At 43.5% G+C, this 26,510-nt stretch overlaps 1 protein-coding gene across 2 annotated transcripts in view; it reads right to left on the reverse strand.

Annotated features, from left to right (window-relative positions):
* Positions 1-12,235: 12,235 nt before the first annotated feature.
* The window catches only part of raraa (retinoic acid receptor, alpha a), a 66,565-nt gene continuing 52,290 nt past the window's right edge, over positions 12,236-26,510 (reverse strand). Inside the window, exons 2-8 of one of the 2 annotated variants that reach the window (XM_030773901.1) lie at positions 23,659-23,807; positions 19,882-20,023; positions 15,894-16,054; positions 15,535-15,711; positions 15,024-15,228; positions 14,422-14,580; positions 12,236-12,617 (exon numbers count right to left, since the gene is read on the reverse strand). In XM_030773901.1, the coding sequence (XP_030629761.1) occupies positions 12,415-12,617; positions 14,422-14,580; positions 15,024-15,228; positions 15,535-15,711; positions 15,894-16,054; positions 19,882-20,023; positions 23,659-23,807 (1,196 nt within the window). In that variant the 3' untranslated portion in view covers positions 12,236-12,414. The remainder of the gene's footprint in view (positions 12,618-14,421; positions 14,581-15,023; positions 15,229-15,534; positions 15,712-15,893; positions 16,055-19,881; positions 20,024-23,658; positions 23,808-26,510) is intronic. The other variant, XM_030773902.1, reaches the window with a different exon arrangement.

The following is a 26,510-nucleotide window of genomic DNA, read 5'->3' on the forward strand; positions in this document are numbered from 1 at the left end:
ATTTCAACTCACCTTCCATAACCACAGGATCTGATGCACTTTCTTCAGAAGGCACCATATCTTTTTCCTGTAAAGCAAAGAAGAGTAATAGTAATTAAATATTATACATTTCTAAACTTGGAGAATGTAACCATTCAGACAATTTAATCACTATTTCATGTGTAGCACAGTCAAACTATTGGATTAATACGCATCAGACATTACCTCATGGGATTCCACCATCTCACTCCGAGTTGGTTCCAGTGCCTCAGATGTTGAGCAGATGATTGGCTCTACAGGCGTCTTCATCAACCTCTTCACTCCCAGGATTTCCTCAACTGCCTCTCCTTTCGTTTTAGGGGTGTTCATCAGCTCTTTTACTCCTGTAAGATCCACCACTTGGTCCCTTTTTTCTTTGGGAGTCTTCATCAGTCTCTTGATGCCTGTGGTGCACACCACTGGGCTGTTCTTCACCTTGGGAGTCTGCATCACTCTCTTGACTCCAGCCATGTCTTCTACTGGGACTCCTTTGTGTTTAGGGGTCTTCATAAGTTCTTTAACACCAATCAGAGTTTCTTCTTCCGGTTTTCTTTCTTTGGGTGTCTTAAGCAGCCTGCCTCTCAGATCTTCTACTGGCTCTACCCTCTGCTTGGGCGTCTTCATGAGCCGCTTCACCCCTGTAAGACAGGAATCTGGTACTGGTTTCTGTTGGGGAGTTTTGACAGCAGTGTCTGAGTCAGATTCCTGTTCCTCTGCTGAACTGAAAGAAGGAACCTCAAAGAGTGGACGATCCCCAGGGCCAGGGACGATGTTTGAGTCTTCTGCCTGAGAGGAAGCATCCTCACTGTCTAAACTGACAACTTGGTTGTCCTGGAGGAGGCGGGTGATAGCATCACTGTTGTAACGCCCACGTTTTGCAGTGGAGGTAATGCTCAAAGGAGAGACCATCATCTCACCTGCAACAGTACAAAACAGTGTTTTTGCTGAAATGACGTACAAACTTTTAAGTGCTCCAGCATAATCTTCAGAACATGCCATACCATTACAATGTTATTACTTCTTTCCTTAATAAAAAAAAAAAGAAAAAAAAAAAAGGAAAACCTCAATGGTATTTCAAGACTGCTACCAAAGACGTATAGACAAACACATTTTCTAAATATCTTAGAAAGTCACTCCTCACCAGTGCCCTCAGGGGTGTGAACCACTGACAATTCAGTCAGAGAGCTAGAGGGATCACCAACAGGAGTCTGTAGGCAATCATTATCACTGCAGACAGCTGGCTTCTGTTTCTTACTGGCAGGGGTTTTAAGCATATCTGCAAGTCCTGATGAAGGGGGGAGAGAGAGAGGCTTAAACAATAAAAAAAGATTGCAAATTAAGGGGACCAACAAGCCAGCTCATTAGCACTTTAAAGCCATAAACTGAAAAACTAAGAAGAAAGATGGTCAAACACACTTGTAAAATCTTCATCCATTTTCATGTCCTTTTTGGAGACTGCAATATTAGGCACTAGTTTCGGAGCTGCCCCAGTTATTTGAGCTGCCCTCATCTGAGCTTTACCCACAATTATGGTGACAGGGGAGTCAGCATGACCAGTACTGACATGATCTTTCAGCTTCCGCGCAGGAGTCTGGAGAGTTAGATCAGAGAACATAGTGTCATGGAAATAAAAAATAAAACGTCCCTGGGTTCAAACTATAAATTCATGTGAGACCACTTCAACAAATGCCTTAAACAGCAACAGCAATATTTTAATTTTGTGCACCCTTTCTGTGACACTTTATAATCCATATATTTAACCTACTCTGTGCATATATCCAATCTAGATTTAAAAATTAAAACACTGTTCCAGGCTTCTGCATAATCTCTAAACCATTCCCATCTACTGTGACAAACAAGCACATACATTTCTCTTTCTATACTGCAACAAAGCAATAAGACATTTGATAAGCAAGATTACTCAGAATCATTTAGGGTAATTATCCACATAAATGCCAGTGCTCTTAATAGAGAACAATTCTAAGCCACTCAGTGTAGCTTAAGTTTTTTCCAACACAGTGAGAAAACATTTAAGTCCGAAAGGCTTCCGCTTACATGTGGACAACTCAAAAATACACCTGGACAATACAACAGTGTAAAGCACAGAGAGAAAACCTGTCTGTCCAGAGAAATACACATTATTCCTATGACAAACCATCTTTCTGTAATGAGTCACCTTAGGCTGCAATGTTGTAGTCTTCTTGACTGTCTTCCCCTTTGCAGCAATTCTTTTGACTGTAATCTCATTCTGAGGTTTGCTTTGTCCAAACTTCACTATATCAGCCCACGAACTCAGAACTTAAACACAAAACAGAAACAAGTTGTAAGAAAGCATGAAAATGAAGTCTCGTTTTTAACAAACTCTATTCATTTAAATTGTAGCTAAAAGCAATGGCTTAATAACTACATGAAGCCTTTACCTTTCAGGTTGGCACGTGAAGCCCCACTACGTCTGGACCTGATTACTTCGAGGGCGCTCTTCATAGCACTCTTTGGGGTCTTCTTTGCAGATGCCTTCATGCTCTTCCTCCTCAATGGGATTTTCGGTGTCACACATTGCTGTTGAGTCTCCAATCCAGACGCACAGTCCTCCTTAGCTTCTCCCACTTCATCAGTAACAGGTGACGGAGTGCTGATACGAGAGACTGAGAAACGGCCTGTCACTGTAGGAGTGCCTGGCAAAGAACTCAGGCCTGAGGACGGTGTCTTGGTCATTGGGCTTGAGGCTCTTCTTGCTGATGGTGAACTCTTTGTTGCTGCAGGACTGGATGACAGAGATGGAGTCTTCACTCTCTGTTTGGGGGATGCTGATTTCACCTTGCGAGGGGTTGTATTTGGTCCAGAAGTGGAAGGTGAAGCACCATTGGGAGTTCTGAGCTCTTGCTTTGGTGTAGACTTTTGCCTACCAGGAGATGGTGTTTTTATTTTACTTTTTGGGGATGGTGTCTTAGCCTTGCTGGGAGACTTCTTTGCTGGAGAGGCATTCTTTGCAGACTTTGGAGAGTCAGTTAAACGTTTAGATGAAGCTTTCTGTGCTGGACTGCTTTCAGCCCTAGGACTTTCAGGAGTAGTCTCCTTAATCGACAGACTCTAAAAGGGGTTAAGAATTATGTAAATATATTTACCGATGCTCTTCTAGAAAATAATTCAAAATTGAATGATATATAAAATTACATATTGTCTACAAGAACAGTGCAAATATTCCCTGATACACAATGCTATTGTGTGGCATAAGAATAGGATATATATGTCTGCACAGATGTTACATCATGCTCAGTGTTTGGGGTGCTAAATCAGGAGTAATTGAGGACTTCAGGATTGATACTGGGAATTCTGGCATGAACGATTTTGAGGGCAAACCTAAAAGTAGATATGAAAGTAGAGATGAGCACCTGTATTAAGCCAATAGCGGATGCTCGTCTGAGGAGAGACTGGGGTTTCTGGGACAGACTCAGACTGCGCCTCCCTGGGGTTGCTCCACGGCGAAGAGGTGAGTTGGGTGGTAACCGTTTATCAAACAGCTCTGGACTCAACTGCCCACCAAAGGACACTCGTTTTCTCTTAGGGGCTGGAGTGAGCATGACAGATTCCTGGTGATTATCTGTGGGGCAGAGAGAATAACCTATATAAGTGACCTTGCGAAGTGATTTTTTTCCCCCCTTCAAAAATATGACATCTCCATAACTACAATTAGATATTTTAATTTAGTAATGTTGGAAACCTGGATGAACTAATAAGACAGAAATGGACTCACCTTTGACATCTGATGTGAGCACATTTTGGACCTGAGGACTTTTGCCAGTTCTTGCTCTTGGAGAAGTCCTGAGAGACTTTTTCTTGTCAGGACCTTCATCTTCTGGGGCCTGACTCTGGTCTGTGATATTACCATCTGTAATCGCTGGAGTTTGTGGAGTAGTCTGGCTCTTCGACAACACAGCGGGACTCTGTGGACAACTGACTCCACTTCTTTTCCTCTTCTGGCTTTTGGGTGTCTTCTCCATACTCTCAGGCTCAGAAATCATCTGTTGGGCAATGTCTTCAGCACTTTGCCTCTGTGGAGTTTTCTTCTTCTGAGAAATAGGAGTTGAGCCTTCTGATACAATAGACTGCCTCTTCTGTCCTTCAAGAGCTCCCTTAGGTGTGGCAGATTTCCCTGCATTTTCAACAAGCTGTTTATCTTGAGGTGTACCAAGTAAATTTGTCTGTGAGGCTGATTCAGGTTTTTCTTCTGTCTTGCCTTTCGAGGACCGTCGCTTCTTCTGGCTTGATTTTGGAGTCTCTGGCGCAACTTCATTAACAGCTTTAGTAATGTGGGGAACCACTTTAGGAGTACTTCTGACATCTCCAGCTATGGCACTACCATGTTCGTTCTTGACTTCAGCTGGTCTATGGGAACTTTGTCTTGAAACAGGAGTTTTCGGCTGAACTCCAAATGATTTCCATGGCGATTTGGCATCGAGATCTTGCTTAATCATTTGATACAGCTCACCGAATGGAGACATGCTGTCCTTAGTGGGTTTGCTCTCCCCAAGGTTACTGGCACGCTCATGTGCAGACTCAATAGTTCCTTCTGCAGATAATGGTAAATTGGATCCATCTTTCAAGCAGGTGTCTGTAAACGCATTACAGAGCACATTAATTCTCACAAAACGTAGTATTTTCCGACAAAGGCAATGGCAGGAATCCATTCGTTGCACTTTGGTCTATTTTGGAAGACTTTATTAGCCTATTAAAAAGTCTTGTCTCACAACTACTCACCAGAGGTTAGCTCTGATTTGGTTTTCTCAGCTGGTATAGACACACCTGTGTCCCTCACCTGTTGGTCTTGCAAAACCTATAAAAAGAAACATCGGCAGCTTTAACAAAATACCAAATAAAAGCTCTTAAGGCATCAACAAAACACTTTTGCCAAAATCAATGGCAATCTTCCCACACTGGCCAAGAAGAGTGTAGACTACCACTGCGCCGCTAGATGCGGAGTCATCAAAAGCTTCTTTTCACTATGGCCTCTAAGGACTTCTGGAAAGCCATAAAGTACTCTGAGGTTCAAACTACTCTCCCCAGATGTGTCCACCACTACTTTAGGACCTCTGGCCAGCCAGTGGGAGTCACTTTTGCAGCAGCTGGGAGACAATCGCCTGTTGGGTTTCCCCACTCGTGAACACTGCAAGTTGTATTTGTGTAGATACCCGGTGAGGCCAGAAGCGCTGGTGCCAGGATACAAAGGCGGGTCTGCACAGTGGTAGGATACTGTCTTTTCTACTGCACTGCCAAAATCTTTGCAGTTACTTTTTCCATCAAAAAGGAAAGCTTCTCGCTATAAAACCAACTGCCTGACCAGCAACCCCACAACAACTCTGTGTCCTACAGAACCATACAAACCCATTTGAAACACAAGGTAAGGCTGTTTAATGGTAGAAGTACCTTGTGCAGGTGCCCAAAAGTGACTTTTATAGCAACCAGTCCATTTCTAGAACGCTAGTGTCAAGAATCATAAGGGCATACGCTGCTCCAATACTCCAATGTGAACCTACCTGAAGAGTCTCACTTTTCCCAGTTATGGATGGCCTCTTTTTCTTTGGAGTTGGTGCTGGTGGATATTCAAACCTGAAAACACGTATAAAGCAAACATTAGACCGCTCAGGACATCATTGGCAGCACTGAAAGACAGAACCCAAAGGAGTAAAAGCACCATAAAGCAACATTCATGAATGCAATATGTGAGAGAGAAGAACTTATTCTGAAGGTAAATGTGAACATACCTAAAAGAGCGATCGATAATTGTGATTAGATCTCCATGCTTCAAACGTTCAGACTGCTGCAGAACTTGTCCATTAATGCGTGTTGGGTTGACCGCACTTAAATTTGTCAAAATAAGCTAACAAGGAGAAGGTGGAATATTTGTTAGTGAAGGCCTCGTGCACACAAAAACCTATTTTAAAATATCAGTGATACAGACATAGTATTACCTCCTTATTTTCATTCAGCTCAATTTTACAGTGTTCTTTGGAGACCTGTGGCAACTGAATCCGAATGTCACAGTCAGGTTTCCTACAGGAAGCAGAGGTCGGACAGATTAAACATTCAGTCTGTGAACTTGTTTAAGCTTGAACAAAAGGAAAAAGAGAGACGACGTTACAAAATGTCACTGAAATATGAACGGGGACCCCCTCAAATAGACAGTGCGAAACGGCATGGGTAAAAGTAATGACAGTTTTTAAAGATGACTTTGATACCATAAAAACCACAGAAAAAAATGCACACCGAATCAAAACAGACGTATCTTAAGGTCCGAAGAACATAATCTGATTAAAACATGAAGAATCAGTGAAATACTGTTGTTTTATGTTATCCTGCGATTCGATTATCTGGCCACGCATTTCAGATACCACCTTGCGTACCGTTGACGTCAGCAATACAAAACCCGCCTGATTTAAATTACCACTCTGCATTGCTATTTGCCTGGACATGCTTACAACGTATAAGGTCGACTGTCATCTGTACCAAACTTACTCCTCAAATAATAAAATTCATAGAATAAAAAGGCGTTTAAGCTGCCTGCCAAGATGAAGTAACAGCATAGACCATGTCCATTCTCTGTTACGCTTTGATTTTTACTCACCTTCCGAACAGACACGATGTTGTGAGCGGAAATTCAGTCCCATCTCCACCACTTCTCTTTATAACCACTATCTTCCCGTGCAGAGGCATTCTCGTAAAAACTTACCTGAAGTCTGTGAAATCAACCACATTAGTGGTGTAATAAGTTAGCATATACTAAATATACTGCACGTTTAATATTCACCTCATTTCGCCCGTGTTTGCATACTACAAAATAAGTCGTATTGTTCAACTACGAAAACCACGAAGTTGAATGTCGGTGTTTAACTTAAGGATGCTAGATCACGATCATAACATGGAGAAAAACCAAGCTTAGTTGGTGGTACATAAGGAGGGATACATGAGCCGACTGAATATTAACCGTTTAAAATTCTCTACAGTCTAGGTAACCGACTTACACAAAAAGACTAACGTATTTTAAGTTGACTAGTCCAAACACAAAGAAATTATCTTGGCACAGTAACTTAGTTAAAAACAACAACAACAATAACAGCGATGCAGTGACTTACTGACTTAAAGACTGACTCAATCGCTAACGGCTAACCAAAACAGGTAGAGCTATCACAAAATCGTATCTATCAGATATGTGCTGGTTGACTCCAAGATAGTTATGCTGTTAGTTGGTACCACTGTTCAGACATCCAACAAGCGTTCATCAGCCTGCATAAGATATAAGATATATGTTAAATCAACGCCTTACCCGGTTTTCGGTAAAACCTAAAAAATCACATGTATTCCGTCAGTGGCTGCAATTTTCCCGCAAGTAGTTCGAGAGGTTGGAGAGTACATTGAGCAAGTTCACCTCCTGCTCGTAATAGGGTTTAAACGTTGGTTAGCAATATGCTAAATGGACGAGAGTCAGGCTCTCGGACGCAACATCTAGAGAAGCACAGTGGAATATATCCCTCCGCTAAAAATGACCAGCACACGCAGTTGTATCCTGGCAGAAGGCAGAGTAAACAAATACAAACAAAGTAACAAAAGTTAATGTAAAACACTTAATGTTTCAAAGGTGTTAAAACTGTTTCCGCTTGATGTTCCAAATGTGTTAAAATGGTTTCACCTTTAAGAGAACTATTTTGTTTATAGATTCGCGGAGAGATCCAACATATATGCTATTACTTGGAAACGTTTTGAAATTCCGCGCGAAGACCGCCTATTGGATGTAATCTGTATATAGGCAAACACAACAGCCAATGAGCAGGGGGGAAATTTTTTGAACTGAATTTGAATACTGCCGTAGCCAATGTGTTATGCGACAGTTTCTCTTTATGCCATGTACAAGACACAGGGCGTTTTAATTCTTGGTTAAGAAGTATTTCCTTCACATGCTCGATTGCCTTCCTTTCCTGAAAACCAACAATGCAATTCCATCAGTTACCACTCCAAGTGTGTTCATTATTGCTTATCTTCAACTGTGAGAAATAATGTTTCCCCAGGTTACTACCACTAAAGGCTCTAAATTAATTTATTTACATTGTGTCACCCCTCCTGGAATCGCAACCTTATCGTGGTGGATGGGTTTATGAGCCCCTGTGATCCTGGGAGCTGTGCTGCCTGGAGCATGTAGCTTCTGGTAGGGTCATCCAAGGCACAGAGGTCCCAAGTGAGGGGCCAGCCAGACAAAAAGCGATTATTAAACCCCTTATGAACAGCATCCACAGAGAAACAGGCACCTCGCCCGGGGCCCCCTCCTGGAGCCAGACCTGGAAGGGGAGCTCGTAGACGAGCGCCTGGTGGCCGAACCAGCCACGGGTTCCAGCCGGGCTCAGCCCGAATGAGCCACGTGGGGCCGCCCTCTCGTGGGCCTCCCACCACCTACGAGGGGAGAAATAGGGGCCGGTACGATGCCGCATGGGTGACGGGTTGGGGCGAGGGCCCCGGCGGACTGGACTTACGGTACAGAAACTGTCTTTTAGCACGACCAACTGGGAGGAGACCCCTGGGCAGACCCAGGACACGTTGGGAGATTTATCTCGGCTGGCCTGAGAACGCCTTGGGATCCCCCAGGAGGAGCTGGTGGATGTAGCCGGGGAAGGGGATGTCTGGGCTACCCTCCTCAGCCTGCTGCCACCGCGGCTTTCAGTCGGAAAAGTACTTCGTTTTTCATCTCTCTTGAAAGCGGCGGACCTCGCAATCACCTTTGCACTTTGCAGCCATAACGAATGACTGGTAGGCTTATGACTGAATAACCAATCAGTTTGTTATTAAGGGACAAGTTTACTGTAATTTCTTCTTCGATATTTTGCAAATTTACAAACTGTACTTACTGCTGCCATCGTGTGACGAGCCACTTGAATAACACATTTCACGTCTTCACCACATACACTCTCCAATTTGTCCCACGTGTCATCATATGTTGTTATATTTCAAATTCGCATTTATGAACTCAGATTACAGTTGCTATTTGCATCAAATTAGGAAATACACTGAGCTCTTACATCTTATGTCTTTTACATGCTTTTTCGTGGTACTCGCACCATACTATGAAATGACATCTTCAACATCATAATCATCATCATCAATTATAATAATTATTATTGACTGCACTCAGCTCTGGTCCCTGTCTGTGTCTTTTAAACACACTAACTGGACTGAGTGATTGATGTGAACCCATTAAAATCTACAGACATATTAAATGACATATTAAATGGTCTGCCAGTGCTCGATTATGTTGAATGATGGAGACATTATTTAAAAATAACTTATTTTAGTTTTCCAAAAAAATGTTTAGGACTGGATATATTCTCTAAATGTTGAGCAGTTAATCCAGTCTCATCATTACAGCTCCATGAACAACTACTTGTTGATAGATTTACCAGATTAAAATACAGATTAGAGAGAAACTGTGACGGCTGTCACAGGTAGCAGGCTTAAGAATGCCCTTCAGTGCACATCGTGAGGACCGAACACACACAAAATAGAAAATCAACACAACAAGGCAAAATTATTAAATGTGTTTTATTTTCTCTTTTTAAAGTTGCCTGATAATCTTGACAAAATTGCATCAGCTTTCAAAGTGTGTACTGATCCAGATGAAAGGGTTTAAAAGAGGGGAGAAATGTGTGATGCGTTGGGAGTCGACTTCTCTTGACATTCTTGAATTTAACTAAAGAAAAGTGATTTTTAAAAATCCTGAAGTGCAGCTTGATGTTCTCTCCCAGAGCAGACCTCGCTCTCTTAGGCCTGCAGACCCAACAAATCACTCATGGCCCTGACCTGAATCATAGTGGTTAAGAATTGAACCCCAGGGTCAAAGAGCAAGCATTTGATCATTTTAGGGCACAGTATGGTGCATCTCAACAGAGGTGTTACTTTGTGCCTTAGGCACCTTGTATAGAACAAGTTAGTGAGGTTCAGCTAGGCTATGTGGTAGATCTCAAAACAACTTTTTTTTTTTTTTTTTTGAGAACGAGACTGAAAGTTTACGTTGATATATGGGCAAGATTCAAAATATAAGGCTGCCCATGAAAATCTCCACAATGTAGTATAATTACATGCACAGTTGTCCTGTCACCATTGTTTTCACAGTGTAACGCCATTGGCTTGACTTAGGGAAGACAGTTTCCCACAGTCTTCAGAGTAACTGGGAGAGGTGGATTTTTCATTCATTCACACCACAAAAGTTCAATACTGTCCTCAAAGGCTTAAGAAATTTTTTTTCAAATTCTTCCACGAATTGGTCACAGCAAGTCCCAGCCTAGGTGTCCGCCCTCAATTTTACTGCACTCCGAGGAATCAATCATTATGCTTTGCATGTTTACTCAGCACCTTCCTGAATTTCATCTAGGAGTATGAGATACACACGTCCTTCTGAACAGGAAATCACCATCGACTCTTAACAGTGTGATTCTGTCATAACTGACTAGCTTAGAATCCACTGTAAACTCCCAAACTCACTAAACTGACTTACCTACCCCAGTAATCCTCAATCTGCCACTCTTCAATCCTCAGTAATTCTTTACATTTGCCACTATTCCAGAAACCTTGCCTTTGACTACAAAAAACTATTTACCATCGAGCCCTTAATTCACCTGATCACAAGTTTTTGGTGGGATAGACCCATTATGTGGAATGGCTATGGGTTCTAATTTTCGGGACTGAGAAAAGATATGACTACTGGTGTGAGGAAACATGATGGATTTGTAAGAATTCCAGTTAAATAATAACTGTATTTTCTTTGTAAGATAAGATATTACATCAACTGTTCATTTCCAGGAGTTGCTGATAGTTGGGGGAGAAAAAAAAAAACAAAACAATGGCTGGTACGATGACAAACCTTGTGTACAGTAACTGGATCACCCACTGCTGGAGTTCTACGACACAGTCAGAGCTTGAGGGCAGTTTCTTAAAATAGCACTGACCCCTGCACCTACTCAAAACCCAACCCTATAAACATGTTCTTGTCAACCAGCAGCTGGGCCAGGAGACAACACAAGCGCATCCATCTCTGTGATCTCTTCATATTTGAATGGGTAGGCAACTGAAAGAATGAACCAACAATGCCCTCTTGAAACACTGGGGAGCGGGTGTGTGTGTTTGGGGGGGGGGGGGGGGGGGGGGGGGGGGGGGCAGTTCCTTAAGTGAGCTGCACTAAGCTCATACCTTTAAGCCAAATACACTTTCTTTCATATTCACCAAAAGACAACACATGAAAAAGGGTACCTAAAGATCATAAGGCTACACCCATTTTAGTTGAAAGAAATGAACACAGCTTTTGTACACTCTGAAAGGCTACAAAATACCCTTTCTTCTCTTTTTCTTGATTTCATTAGAGATGTGTAATTTGAATATACATCCACTCTCTCGGTGGCAAATAAACAGAGGGGAAACACATCAGGATTTAAAAAACAAAAAAAAAACAAAAACAAGTTCATCTGGAGAAGTTTGCAACAATGTTTATATCATTTCATCTGTGCACAATTTTTTTTTTTTTTGTGAGTGTAAATGAATTAATTTCATTGTTTTTGTTTTCATGGAAAAAAAAAAAAAAACATCTTCAGTCTGAGATAAAACAGAACACTGTTCTCCTTTCTTGCTCTTCTTCTCTTTTGTTTTTTACTCTAAAGGGTATGAAAAGAAATCAGTGAGGAGATACGACTGCATCTAATCTCAGAGACCTTTTTTTTTCTTTTTTTTTTTTTTAAAACCTGTCATTTTCATTCCTGAACAACTCAATCACAATCATTCCTTATTCTTCTCTCTATATATATTTATATAATTTTGTAAGAAATCTGTCTCTTGAAGCTGGAAAAGGAGAAAAAAAAAAAATAGACCAAATCTTCAGTGGTTGTAATGAAGTCCAGGCCTTAAAGAGTTAGAATGATAATGTCACGTTTTCATTCTCTAGGTCCTTCTGTCCATCCTCACACTCTTATTCACTGCATCTTGTCTGCGTGAATCAGTCTTTTCCACTCCCATCCCTTTTTCTCCCCCCCATCAGTCTCTCAAATGGAGGAGGGGGAAAGAGAGAGTGAGTCCAGGGGAGCTGGACGGAGGAGTAATCAGCAGTGTTCTGTATTGGGGTTTTTTTGGGGGGGTGGTGGGGGGGGAGTGAGCGTGTGGGGGAGAGGAAAAGGAGCGGGGCATGGGGGTGAATGACAAAACTCCTGATATACACCTTCATCGTAATCCTCTCTGGTCTCTGAGGACGTAAGAAGGATTTAGGGACTGCGAGTGTGGGTTTTTTGTTTTTTTTTTCTTGAGTATATCGGTGTTTGTATGCGTGTGTGTACGGGACACAGTAGTCAGTAGCGGTCATCGTGGCGACTGTCGTCATGGCGACTGCGTTGCTGGGCTGCTTTGGGCAGAGCTTGGAGAAAGACTGGGGCTGCAGCTGCCAGGGGGAGGTCCGCTGGCTCGGGAGCCCACCGCCCCTGCAGAACTTTCCAGACCCTCTGAGTTCTCCAGCATCTCCTGAATGAGCGGCGGCATGGAGCCAGGAATTTCCATCTTCAGAGTGATCACTCGCTCAGCACCTGACAGACAGACAGAGAGAAAGAGACCAGTTAGAATGGCAAGATTGGTATCACGCTTGAATGAAGGGTATGCATACGTCAGAGTGCTGTGTGCCACATCTGTGTGAGAGTATACAAGGAGTAGTGTGTAAGCATGAATATGTGTTTGTTTGAAATCTCAACACACAGTTTATTCAGCAAGCCTGTCTTGTTAACATTTCGTAACAACTTACAGGCAGACAAGTATGAGCATGTCTGTCTGACATGTGATCTGTAATCATACCCTCATATCAGACTTTTACACCCAGGATTTAATCGTACAATGTACCTGATATCAGAGATACAACAAATTTATGATTCAGTCTTAATTCCCTGCATAGCATTCATGAGGAGATTTGGCACTAACTCTTAATATAGCTGAAAATAGACCAAAGAGATGTGGTTTCAAGGAACTGTCATTTTACTTTCCCATACCCTGCCATAAAGTTTTCATATAGACAATTCATCATGCAAGAAATTCATTTCAACATAAAATGATATTCTTTTTGATGATGAATGCCCCTTACAAATGAGTCTTACAGCTGTAGATACACCATGTCACCTAACTATGCTAATGTATTTCTAGCAAAGTTTCATAACTACATCTCAAAATGAAGATTTAGAAAGAAGCATGTTTTCTTTTTTTGTTTTTTTTTACTGAGGATATCTTCTGATTGTGAAATGGTACTGAAAGTCCATGCAATAATTTTACACTGCAACCCAAAGCACAGTTGAACTCCCTCGACATATTTAAGAATTTAATCTTTATTCATTTTCTCCTTGTTTATAAATCTTGCTGGATGCCAACTGGCACAATCAACTTCCTGCTCGCAGCAAGTTACCTGCCCTTTAGCCAACACTCTGAAATCAAACTCTGCCTCTTCTCAATCTCAAAAGTCCTCAGACAAAGCAGAGCTACGTTTGTTCATCAAAACACTATCTTTGTTTAAGGTCAACTTTCCATGCATTTCCCAAAACAGATGGTTAAAACCGACTGTTCTGCATTCCGTGCAACAAAGTATAAAACCATACAAAAACAATTCTTGCACAACATATGTTGTGTACATTACTATACCCTGAAAAAAGCGTATGTAGGTCAAACGTCAAGACGTTTAAAATTTGATTAAATGAGCACCAAAGCAACATCAAGCGTGGCAATGTCGAACCCCCCCCCCCCTCCCCCCCCAGTGGGGAACTGGGCCATTCAGTGGATGACTAAAAATGCACTAGCATGTAAAAGGTCTGGGGAAATCACAGATGAGTGATAATGGAAAGCTGTTGCACAGAGAGTCATTTCAGATTCCTGTGGTGCATTGACTCAGAGGGGGTTAAACAAGAAACGTCAATAATTCCCATCCAAGTAACTTAACAGTTTTCAGTAACACCATTTCATGAGGAATTAGATTTTTGTAATAAGACTGTTTATAAGCAAAATTCTTATAAATGATATGTAAACGACTTTTGGCCTGATATTTGTGAGTATTATGAAACGCTGATATTTAGCTGTTTAGGTATTTGAAAGATCACTGTACAGTTTTAAACAGTGATATTAAACATTAGTTTAAAGAATGGCCCATGTGTCGGGGCTAAATTCTCCTGGTTAATGAACTACAGCAGAGTCGGGTTTAAAAGTCAGGGGAGTCCTTTTATAAAGACACTGATGAGTCTGCAAGCTGAAATGTTTCTCTCTTTCTCCTCTTTTCCAGGAGGGCAAAAGCTTTGAAGAATAAACTGAGCGCTGACATTTGTTGAGATTTCATTAATACATTTGGTTTGTCTGACTCACCCTTGGCGCTGATACTCCGCAGGTCAGTGATCTTCATCAACATCTTGGGGAACATGTGAGGTTTGTGTGGCCTCCTCTTCCTGACATAGATTTTCAGTGCCTCCAATAACGGCTCCTGCAGTATGTCCACTTTATCCGCCTCCTCCAGGTCCTGTCGATCTTTACACACAAACACACAAGTCCATGAGACGTTGAAATCCTAATTCAGTATTGAGATGAATGTTATGTTGACAGTTTTGCTGCTATTAACCATTTTGCCTATCACTTGCAGTTTATTGAGGATCCACCAGATGGTGTCATTTCTGACATCTTAAGCCTTGCTTTGCTTTAGACTGTGGATGTGCAGAGCACATGTAGGATTCAGCACAGTGCATCTAATCTACAGCTAAATCATAAACCTTTAAAGCCTTCCTTCCAACACAACAAAGAACCTTAAAATAGAAATACTCCTGCCCTAATGAGAGTGTGTCATAGGTATTAGTGCCATCTCTCTTCTACTTTCAGATCAAAGAAAATAGAGGCTTTGGCCAGCCAGGATGCAACAAGACTGCAATGAAGCAGTCTGTCTGAGTAAGAGACTGTGTGCGTGTGTGCATGTATACCTCCACACAGCAGACAGATGGCGCTGAGCAGTCCTGTCTCAGCATCGTCCATCTCCAGGGGCAGTAGTTGATTGGCAAAAGCGAATACCAGATCTGTGAGGGGTCCAAAGCCTGCGTTGTGCATCTGGGTGCGGTTCAGCGTGAGCCCGTCCGAGAACGTCATCGTGTCTTGCTCAGGTGTGTAACGAGTGCAGATCCGCAAAATCTGAACGCCGACGAGGACACGGAACAAGGTCAGGTTCCAGAGCAATGAAAATCAATTTGTCACGAGAGACGTTACAACTTCATAATTACTGTTATGCTAAAGGATACCAAGATTCCACTTTAAAGAACTTCAAGGCCTGGTTTTCACCAGCAGACCATAACAGAGTTTAAAGCTATCATCATGGGCTTAACCAGACTAGAAGCTTCCAGCGGAGCGGTCTGCTGAGCCAGGGCCTGTGTTATGGGAATGAGAGCTGCAGTGGGAAAGGACGGGGGAAAATGGAAAGAGCAGAAAAAGCTCACTCACAAGGATGTCCAGGCAGGCGGCCTTCAGGAGCGTGATCTGGTCTGCTATTGTGAGTGTGGTGAATCCCGGCAGCTGCTTGGCAAACTCCACCGTTTTAATGATACACTTGGTGGACAGCTCGCTGAACTTATCCCACAGGTCCACATCCAGCGAGACCCGGCGCTCCGAACTGTTACTCTGCGCACACAGACGCGCGGGCGCGCAAAAAAAGACATCAGTTAGTATTCTTCAAAACAGACATTTTCTGAAAGTTGTAACTGAACACAGGTTGTACAAAGGAAAATTAGGCAACGCATTTCCCGTAGCTTAACACGAGGACGGTGGAGCGTGTTGAGTTCTACGTCCCTGCATATGCTCACCGTGGTATATTTGCCGAGTTGACAGAGCGAAGGGAAAGTTTCCTGGTGGGCTTTTCTCACTTTGTCAATCATCTGCTCAGTGTCAGGGCTCAGGGTGTAACTTTCTGCACAGTCTTGCTTTTTCTCCTCCTTCTTTTTCTTATTCCTGTCATTCCTCACCGCTAGAGGAGAAAGAGAGAGGGAGAGGGAGAGAGGGGAAGAAAAACAACTGTTTGTGCCCCAGTAATCCAGAGATAATCAGCCAATCGGGTAGGCAATCCAGTCAAATATACCAAAGATGTAAAGGTGACATGAAACAGTGGATCGTAATAAAGTGAGACGCTCAAATATTCGAAAAAAAACCAAAACATAACAGTGCTGGTGCTGTAAATCGCATAAAACAAAAATACAAAAGAAAGCTCGACCTCCCACACTAAAATAAGATCCAGAATCTACTGAAAATTCCCCTGCCTCACTAGGATGTACTGCACATCCTGCCTTCATCTCACTGTGAAGCAAACACAGGAAGGAGATGAAAAATGGCAGAGGGGGGGAAAAAAGGAGAAGAGAAGATGAACGGACTGCTGGAGGATAAGAGGAGAGAGGGCTGTAGGAGTGGGAGAGGGATGAGGTGAGAGAAAGAGAGGTAGCACCAAGAGCAGTAAAGGATAGTTTGGAGATGAGGTGTGGAGTGCTAATGGAATGAGATAGGACATTGTGACAGGAGACTGGAGAGAAGAAAAAATGTGTTACTACACACATCTGATCTGTGAAGAGAAATGAGGAGAGGTGTGGAAGAGGGAAGAAAAAAAAAAAAAAAAGAGAGAGAGAGGAAGAGAATGTCACGGCACTTTTCCCCCATCGCCACTAGATACAACAAAGAAACAAGCAACCCAATCAGCACATGCCCAAAACACACACACACACACACACACACACACACACTCGTCCAACAGACACATACCAAATATCCTTCAGACTCCCAATCCCTCACCCAAGTAAATTCTCCTCCCACTATTCCTCCCCAGGGCGAGACACCAGGCCCTCAGTGGGTATATCTGTGCGTGCAAGTGTGAATGTGAGTGCGTGTTCGTGTGTGTGCGCACGTTGATGAATAGTGCTAGAGGATGAAGTTGTACATAACACTGATAAATCACTAGAGCTTTCATTAGACCCAGGGCTAATCTAATAACATAATATGACAAATATCCACCCGCTAATGCTTTAAAGGCACACCTCCCCCCCTCCTCCTTCCCCTCCCTCTCTGTTTCTCTCTGTCTCACACCCTCCTCTCACCCTCTCTTTTTCCCCTCCACACTTCCCTCACCAGCACACACGCATGCACACACACACACACACACTTCCCCCTCTGCAAGCCCTTGTAAACCATTCCATTATTCTCCCTGTAATCTAAGATAGCTTTCTCACTTTTCTCTTCTCCTCAATGTCCTCCCAGCAGGGGGTACAGAACCAAACTGCTTTCTGCAGTAAGAACTCATGTGGAGGGCAGAAAAACAGAGAGAGAGAAGTGCTTACAGTGACAATATTTAACATTAAAAACATCTTAGCCGCCCTTTTGTCATTGTTTTCCTGTTTCGATATTACCATTTCTTTCTTTCTTTCTCTCTTTCTTTTTTGCATCCTCTCTCTCTCTCTCTCTCCTTTTCTCACTCTCCTGTCGGAGCGTGTCAGTGTCTGGGCACCGTTAGGGGCCTCTGGAGATGTGAAATTAATTCCTAAATAAAAGTGGGGCATCCTTAACGCGCCCACATTAGCCTGGCTGACAAATTGCCACTGCAATCATAAGCCGCACAACACAATTTAATGAAGTCATTAAAGAACTATTAGCCTGGCCTTGCCATCAGTCACGCACAACTGCTACTGCTATAACCCGCAGGGAAGGATGGAGGGAGGGTGTGTGTATGTGTGCGTGCGTGTGTGTGCGTGTGTGTGTGGGAGATAGAGAGGGGGGGGGGGGGTAGACACCAAGTGCAAGTGGCTTTTGTACATGGAAATTCACGTAATACTAAACCTGGGACTCTGGGAGGGACACACTCACTGTGCTACAACAGGAGCAAAATATCACTAGTTCACTGTGTACATGATCCAAACGTGAAGACCAGCGCTAAGTATTCTATATGTCGTGTCTTGTATGATTATTCAATTTATGCATGTATCACAGAGTCTTCCATTTGCAAATATGGTTTTTGAATGTTACGTATGTGTTATCAGACAACTCCTTTCTATGCCTGTGTGATTGTATGTGTATCTGTATCTGGTGTGTACTTGTATGTGCCTGCATCTGCGCTGCGTGTCTGTGTGTGTGTCTGTGTGTGTGTGAGTGTGTGTGTGTATGACAGAGGGAGAAGGAGTGGGTTGACGGGGATAATTTGAGAGGAGAAAATTAAAGTGCTGGCAGGTCGTCCATCACGCGGATGAAATTCAATGGAAAGATAAAAATGTCAATGTTCTCCCTGCTCCCTCCGCTTTCCTCTTTTTCATCATCCCTCCATTTCTCCTCCTGCAAGGCAGTGCTGGAGATGAGATCTGGAATAATGTATTTGGGCGAGAGAGAGAGAGAGAGTCCATATGCGAGAGTCTCTGTAAATCTATAAATGTCTTTGTTTGTGTGTACACAGCATGCCTGTGTGGATGTAAATTTTTGATAAAATTTAATACTTAAATAGACATAAATGTATCTGTTCCTGGTGATTTAGCATGTGTGTATACAATTCCTGGTGCACTGGTCCTTTTCTCTCTCTTTCTGTGTGTGTGTGAGAGAGAGAGATTTTATCCTTTCTTAACTAACTATATGTAGGTTTTACTTGTACTGATTCTGTCCTGCTCATATAGAATGAGTGTTACCGTGCGGTTGAGTAAATAACGTAAGTGTGTGTGTTTATGTGAGTGTTTATATGCATATTAGTGTGTGTGTTCTCTCGGGTTTTCCCTGCCACCCTCCTGTGTCCCTGGCAAAGCTGTCTGGCACCACGCCTGGCATGGTGGGTCAGCCGTGTCCATGGGAACAAGGTTGTCATGACGTTTGCTTGAGGAGTGAACATTTCTGCGGCAACCCGCTGGCCCCATATGGTTTGCTCTCTCTGACCACTCAGTGCAGTCCAGTTCAGTGAACAGACAAGGTCACTGCCAAGATCACTGGACACACACACACACACGCACGCACGCAAGAATACATGCAAAAGAATTCTTAAAGAAGGAAACTGTGTCCACACATGGACACAAACAGACTCACTCACACACACACAAACACAAGCTTTAAATAGCCCCCTGGTAGACACAGTAGTGTAGCTGGTTTCCACAGTCCAAGACCAAAAACAGACACGGGGAGAAGACGTAAAGGTGGGGCTTGGCACTCAGAGAGAAGGCTGTAGTGCTTTGTCTGTCCACTAGATGGCAGGAGTTTGCTGGATGAGTCCCCTGAGCTTTAGGTTCGGGGCTGAGTCTCCAGTAATCTGCACATGATTGATGATTCCATTCACTCATAAAGAGCAGTGAGGATACACACGCTCACAGCAGGGCACTATGCTGCACACTGTCACTGTAAATGTATGTGTGTGTGAACAGCGCAATGAGAGAAACAGGGTAAGCTGAGGAGTCTTGGTACGTCTCTAACACCTCCCAGTGTGTGTGTGTGTGTGTGCGTGTGTCTGTCTCTATTCCCCAATCTCTCACCTCTCCCAATTAACTTCTCAAGTCTGACAGTGGCAAGCAGTGTGAGGGACTGTGTGTTCACACAGCCAGGAGGAATAATGAACTGTGCGTGCGTGTGCGTACAGCTATGAGTGTGTATGTGTAAACACGCAAACAGACACAGTTTATGTAAATAACCTGTGATTGTTTCACGCAAACCAAATATGAGCAGCTATGAATATATGCAGACAAAACACCCGCATTCAGTTAGACGGTGTCGCATCCATGTTCTCTCTCCTTTCATACATAAAATCTCTCTCTCACAAACGCACACAGACACACGAACAGAAACACTTACATTCCTTGGACATGCCGACTTCCAGGCACTTCTGGAGACGGCAGTATTGGCATCGGTTGCGTGTGACTTTGTTGATGATGCAGTTCTTCTCTCTGTGGCAGGTATACACCATATTCTTCTGAATACTCCTCCGGAAAAAACCCTGCAACCACAAGAACAACAACACACTCGTAAGTGGTGAGCATGGAAGGAAAAAAGAAAGGGTGACTGGGGCCAGAGTCTGTCATACAGCACCCGACAGTACGAACCCAGTTTCACCATATGGACCTGGATAAAGTCACTGAGCTGCAGATCTGTGAGAGAGCAGCAGTTCTCTTAAAGACTTCTCTTAAAGACTTAAAGACTCCATTCAGTAGACAGTCAGCATCCTTTTACTGTCCCAACACCATGCCCCTTGTCCAGATGACAGAGAGAAAAACACACCAAAGAAAAGCAGGGATACAGCGCACCTGTGTGTGTCTGTGTGTGTGTCTCTGTGCGTGTGTCTCTGTGCGTGTGTGTGTGTGTGTGTGTGCGCGCACGCATGTTGTGATCGACTGAGTGCTCTAATAGGATCTGGGTTGGAATATGCAGACAGGAGGCTGAAGGGTGGGTCATGTTTGGATAGTCACCGGAGGCTGTGAGATTAACACTCCCTCACACAGATGGTGGAAATACACACACACACACACACCTATGTAGACTCACATAGTCTACCACCAAAAGAATCAGGAGGAATCCTCACAGATTCACAAATGCCATGGCAGTAAACAGTATGGTCTCATTCACTGAGACACTCTGTAAGGCTCTGAACAAATAAAGACAGCAGACAGACAAAAGGTGCAAATCCTAGGTTAAAGTTCAAACAACAAGAGCGCACTAACTCTGTAACACCCATCCACACACACACACACACACACACACACACAAGAACAGAGCGTGGTGATGCTTGAGCCAGGGACTGTCTCAGAGCAGTATGACCAGTAGCTGCTGAGTGCTAAGAGTGTTGTGCCAATCCTGAGTACCAAAAAAAAAAAAAAAAAAGAGAGAGAGAGAGAGAGAGACATTAACATTCCCTCTTGCACCTGCCCCCTGCCTTCCCCAGAACATGTTGTTGTTTTCCTGCCTTGGAATAACACATAGTGAAATCAATAAGCAGGTTTCATAAGGTGTGAAAAATACACCGGCATGGTATGTGTTTGCTTGAGTGTGTGTGTGTATGTGTGTGCGCGTTTGTGCCCTGACAGTCTGGCACGGGGACAGCCTACTGTCCCGTGTGACTGTTTTTGTGTTTGTGTTCCTCTCAGGATTCTCTGTGAGAAAAACAGCAGGCTGTGGTCCAGGGCAGGTTTAACCTCAGTGCCAAACATCTTCATTCTATGCAGGCATTTCACCGGGCCACTCTTTGAGCTTTTGCCCAGGGTCACACAAGGTTTCACACTTGCCTTTACTGTGAGGATTTCAGTCCAAGGTTAACTGAACGGGGCTAAATTTAGCCAAACTGGGAGAGAGACAGATACACACAGAGAAAGGGAGGGGACTGTACCAATGCCTGTATAACCAACAGTCTCCTTTTAAGGCTCTGACCTCTTGACATTGACCTTTGACAAATAACAGAGTGCATTACTGGTCTCTGAGGATCAATGCAGATCAATATTTACATGTACTCCAAATAGCCACACTGAAGAATGTAACCTGAACTGGCTGGATAAGAACCACGATCAATCCTTGGAATGCACTTGTGATTCACACTGTATGAAATGTGAAAAAAGCATTCTTTAGTATATTTCCACTCAAAACACAGTTTACTCAGTCTTTTCAAGCTCCAAAGGCTGAGTGCAAATTTGTGTTTTCGGTGTGTGTGTGTGTGTGTGTGTGTTTGTGAAAGAGCGAGGGACAGAGAGAGAAAACTTCACAGAAAATGCCATGAGAGAATACCACTACTTTGCAGTATGTGTGAAAACTGCTGCACACTGGTTCCACTGTGGTGCCAGCAGCGAGGTAAGCCACAGATGACTGCCAAAACCCCAAACCAAGGCAAAATGAAGACAAAGTATCATAACAGCGGGTTGGGTCTCCGCAAACTGTCAGCTTCAGTGCACCTTGGCATAGTCTGTACATGTGTCCTCATTTAACGACCACACACACCCAGCGGACAGGGGCATTTTGTCCATGGAAAAAAACCTTTCCCACAGAGTGGCAATGCCTCACTCTTTATATATATATATATATATATATATATATATATATATATATATATATATATATATATATATATATATATAAATAAAATATTTACTTTACATATTGGCTTTGTCTATACTGGCATCTGCTTAGCCTTGTAAAGGTTTGTGTGTGCCTAATTTATACTAGGAGAATATACGTCATAACATATCGACCAAACCTTTAATCATGCATAACAAGGACCCGGCCCTGTAGGCTTCATTTGACACGCAGTGGTAATAATACAGACGAACGAAAATCATGGTCAAGATGTGTGTGCTTTCAGTCAAAGCTTAAACTAGTCGATGACATCTTTTTCACCAAGCCTATGGATAACTCTGCCTGTGTTTTATACACGATCCTGCATACGACAGGATATTCACTGCTTATTGCTTCATTAACTATGGATGCAAGCCTTTTGAAAGTACCTGCTTTCATTACACTGTGTATCTCTCAATTACCCAATAAGTTTTATTTTAGCAATGCCACCCCCCTCTCCTGAGAGAACGAGCATGAGAGAGAAAGACAGAAAGGCAGAGAATAGAGGTCCTTGTAAACCCTGTGACAAAAAAAAATAAATAAAAGTCTTCAAACGGCAAATGCACGCCTGGCAGCAATACGAGGCATACATATGAGCTGAGACAGAGCATGCAAATTTAATGTGTAAGTGAGTGTATGTGTGGGAGGAAAAGAGAACGCAAGCCTTCATTTCAGCAACAAACACACTCCTATGGCTGTCTCTTCACAGTTTGGGTCCAGCTCTACCCCGCAGGGAGAGCTTTGTAGATATAGATGCAAGGGCAGTGATAACCCCAAACTTACCCCAATCCCCAGAGACTGTGTATATACCTTTATCTGCCTTCGAGTCTTTAATTATTGAGGCAGATCTGCCTGAACTAGGCTTCTAAAGCTTCAAATAGGCCAAGTCTTCTCAAAAAAAACGTACAGTTCCATCAATGCCCAACAGGGGGCGGCAACCAGCAGATGCGCGTGCGGTTTTGACGGCTCTGAAACTACAACAGCCCGGCTGCTGAAGTGACTCGCACAAGTCTAGATCATTCTCACTCCGCTTTACTCATAAATAATCCAACTCTCGCTCCACAATGTCCTACATACTGTCGAGTCTTTCCCATAGTTTCTCTAGCTACTTCCCTGGCTACTGCAGGTTATTCCTCCTAAAGGTCCGTTCGTAAGAGGACCGGCCCTGAGTCCCCTCCCCTCGTACCATTTAACCTACATACGCGACAAAAGCTATAACTGTCAGATTAGAAGCAGCCGTACACGCCTGCACTCCTCGCCTCCCTGACCTGCTCCACACAGTACCAGCTTAACACTCTTTTCCTCACACTGATTTTGTACTGTGCAATCTATTATCACACCATGTTGGAGTGCGTGAAAGATCCAATAGCTTGGAGAAAACTGCAGAATAACTCTTGGGGGGGAGAGAAGTGTGGTTAAAGGCCGTGCGCTAAGTGGTCGGGGGTTTACGGGGGATTTGTTGGCTCTGAGACGCTGTTGTGTGAAGGAGGTGAAGAGAAGAGTCTGGGAAAGTGTTTAAGTGCTTCTGGAGCTCACCTTGCAGCCCTCGCAGGCGCTGACGCCATAGTGGTACCCTGACGACTTGTCCTGACACACAAAGCAGGGCTTATAGACACGCGGGGGAGGGGGCGGAGATGGGGGGCTCGGAACGATCTCCTCCGAACTTGTGCTCTGAGTTTCTATAGCTGTAGTAGAGAGAGAGAGAGAGAGAGAGAGAGAGAGAGAGAGACTAGTCAGGTCAAATCGCACAACACACACAGAATCCGGTCTTCAAATGTCATATAAAGTTTGGAATTCTCCAAATTTCGTCACACCTGGAAATAAGAGCACATTTGCATCACATAAATTTAATACTGACGAGCTGCAACAGATTCTGGCATTGAAAGGGAGTTAGCTCCATGCTGTGCGGTGAGACCGCCACAGAGAGAATAAAAGCCCAGATCAAAGCCTTACACACACTCAATGAACTACAGGAGAGGAACTGCCTCTCCATCAGGAAAAACAGTACAGCACATTACACACATGGACAGTACTGTGTGTGTGTGTGTGTGTTTTATATATATATATGTATATATATATATATATATATATATATGAGTGTGTGTGTTTGCGTGTTGCCAACAGTGACGTGCTGTGTTAACTTATAATGCCTTTGGTCCTAGGTCCAAATGTGCTTCATTTCTTAAAATTTAAATCTGAGTGCTAAGAGGCTACTGCAGAAACTGCTGATGGAAAACTCTCATCAAGTATTTAAGTAGAGCAGTAACCTACAGCAGCCTTCACAGGACTGTGAGTATGGGTGGGTAGCCTATTGTTTCAGTACAAACACAAAAACATAACACACATAAAAATAAGAAATTCAATCACGCAAGCCTTCAAAACCATCAGTGTTTCAGTGGCATTGTGATTTAGGACAAAATCTGAATTTCAAGCAAATCTTGGTCTGCAATGGAAAAATACAGTTCTGACTGTGTACAGGGTGATGTCACATTCTTGATATTGTTATCCCATGACAGGTTTAGCAGTTTACTTACCAGTTATTACTTTACTAACTAACTATGGGATAACCCAAACTGCTTCTACTTGCAGGTTCACACACAAAAACGTAAACTTTCTGACACTTTCTTTCAACGTAAGGTAACGTACCACATGCAAAGGGATTATTTTGGGGCACAAATAGGAACTGAAACGAATCATTTTTAATGAAACGTGTTCATCTATCTTTGGTGAGGTACTGGAGCCAGTTCCCAGGCATCTCATTGTCATTACATCCATGATGTCTCAAGTCTGCCATGCCTCCTTGCTTCTATAGCACAAAGCTAAAAGATTCCCTGGGTACTGAGCAAACCTCCTGAACACTATCGGCACAGCTGCACACAGGCACTCAACGGACTGCACATACAGAAGCCTCTGAGGGCCAAAAATAGGGGCTGTGCAACATGTGGATAGAAAATTGCATTCTAAAGCCAGAGGCTGGTGTTTTGTAACCATGCGGAACACTCATACATAATCAAGCAAAATAAACACAGGGAAAAAAAAGAAAAAAAAACACACCATCCCATCACCACAGAACTGCCCCTGCAACAGCCACGTTAATGTCAGCCAAGACAACACAATCATTTACACAAGCGCACGCGCGCACGCTGAGGTACGGTGTCCTCATTTGCCGTGTGTGTGTGTGTGTGTGTGTGTGTGTGTGCGAGCATGTGCTTGTGCTGCGGTGTAAGGAATGTAGCAAAGTGTGTGTTCCTCTTTCTGCCGCACGTCTGCTGGTTGTGAATTTTGAGTCATGCGGTGTATGCATGAGAGTGTGTGTGTGGGGCACAGGGGTCTGTCTGCGTGGTCACATGGAATGTATGTTTGAGTGGTAGCGTCGGGCAGTTCAACTCGTGAGCGTGGAGTTAAAATTAGAACTCTTATTTACACCCCAGTGCAGCCAAGGCCCTCTGGGTACATCAACACACGTCATACACACTGACACAGGAACAGAGAACGTGCATGCGCGTGCTCACAATACACAACACGCACACACAAACACACACACGCGCACACACACACGCACACACACACAGAGGCACAATACCGTTCAGCAAAGAAACATGGGAGAAACATGGGGCTAGCACACTCATAGGCGCATGGATGTTAAAACTTTTCGTGTGACCCTCAGAAAGAGTACATGAGAAAGAGACCCATATTCCTCTCTCCTTATCCTGCCATCTCCCTTCCCTTCTCTTTTTCTCCTTGTCGTCTTCCCTCTCTCTCTCTCTCTCCTTCTGTCTCTCTGCATGTTCTTGCTTGTCTGTCTCTGTGCAACAGAGACTACTTGGGTTTATTAGCTTCAGCAGTTCTGCAGTCAGAATAGAAATAGCCAGATAACTACAAATGGTGAATCAGCGAGAAATGCAAACAACAACAAAAAAAAAAAAAGTAAAAGAAAATTACAGAGTGAAAGAGAAGAGATAAACACATATGGAAATGTCACACTGTTCAGGGATGTCTAATATCCCATGCTTTCCTCTCCTCTAACAGGATAACCCTGACAATGATAATCTAGCCCCAGCAGCTCTACATCAGACTACCACTTCCCATCTCACTGAAGCACCAGTGCAAGCTTATCTACCACAGAATCATACTACACAAATGCACACTAAGGCGCATTCAGTTTGGTGTCTGTTAACCACACACAGCCCCTTGGCATGGGGGAGAGGACCTTTAAAAAGGTGCTCTTTTGTGGGGGGTGCGGGGGGCTGTCTTCTGGAGCCTGTGGGGACATGAAGGCGAAGCGGAGACACTGGCGGAGCAGAACTGGCAGCAGCTCAAACACTGGGACACCTCTATAAAAGCCTGTAAAAGGCCCATTAAAGCCTGTAAACTCCCATGAAAGCCAT

Source organism: Chanos chanos, chromosome 5 (genome assembly GCF_902362185.1).
Source record: "Chanos chanos chromosome 5, fChaCha1.1, whole genome shotgun sequence".
Classification (NCBI taxonomy): domain Eukaryota; kingdom Metazoa; phylum Chordata; class Actinopteri; order Gonorynchiformes; family Chanidae; genus Chanos; species Chanos chanos.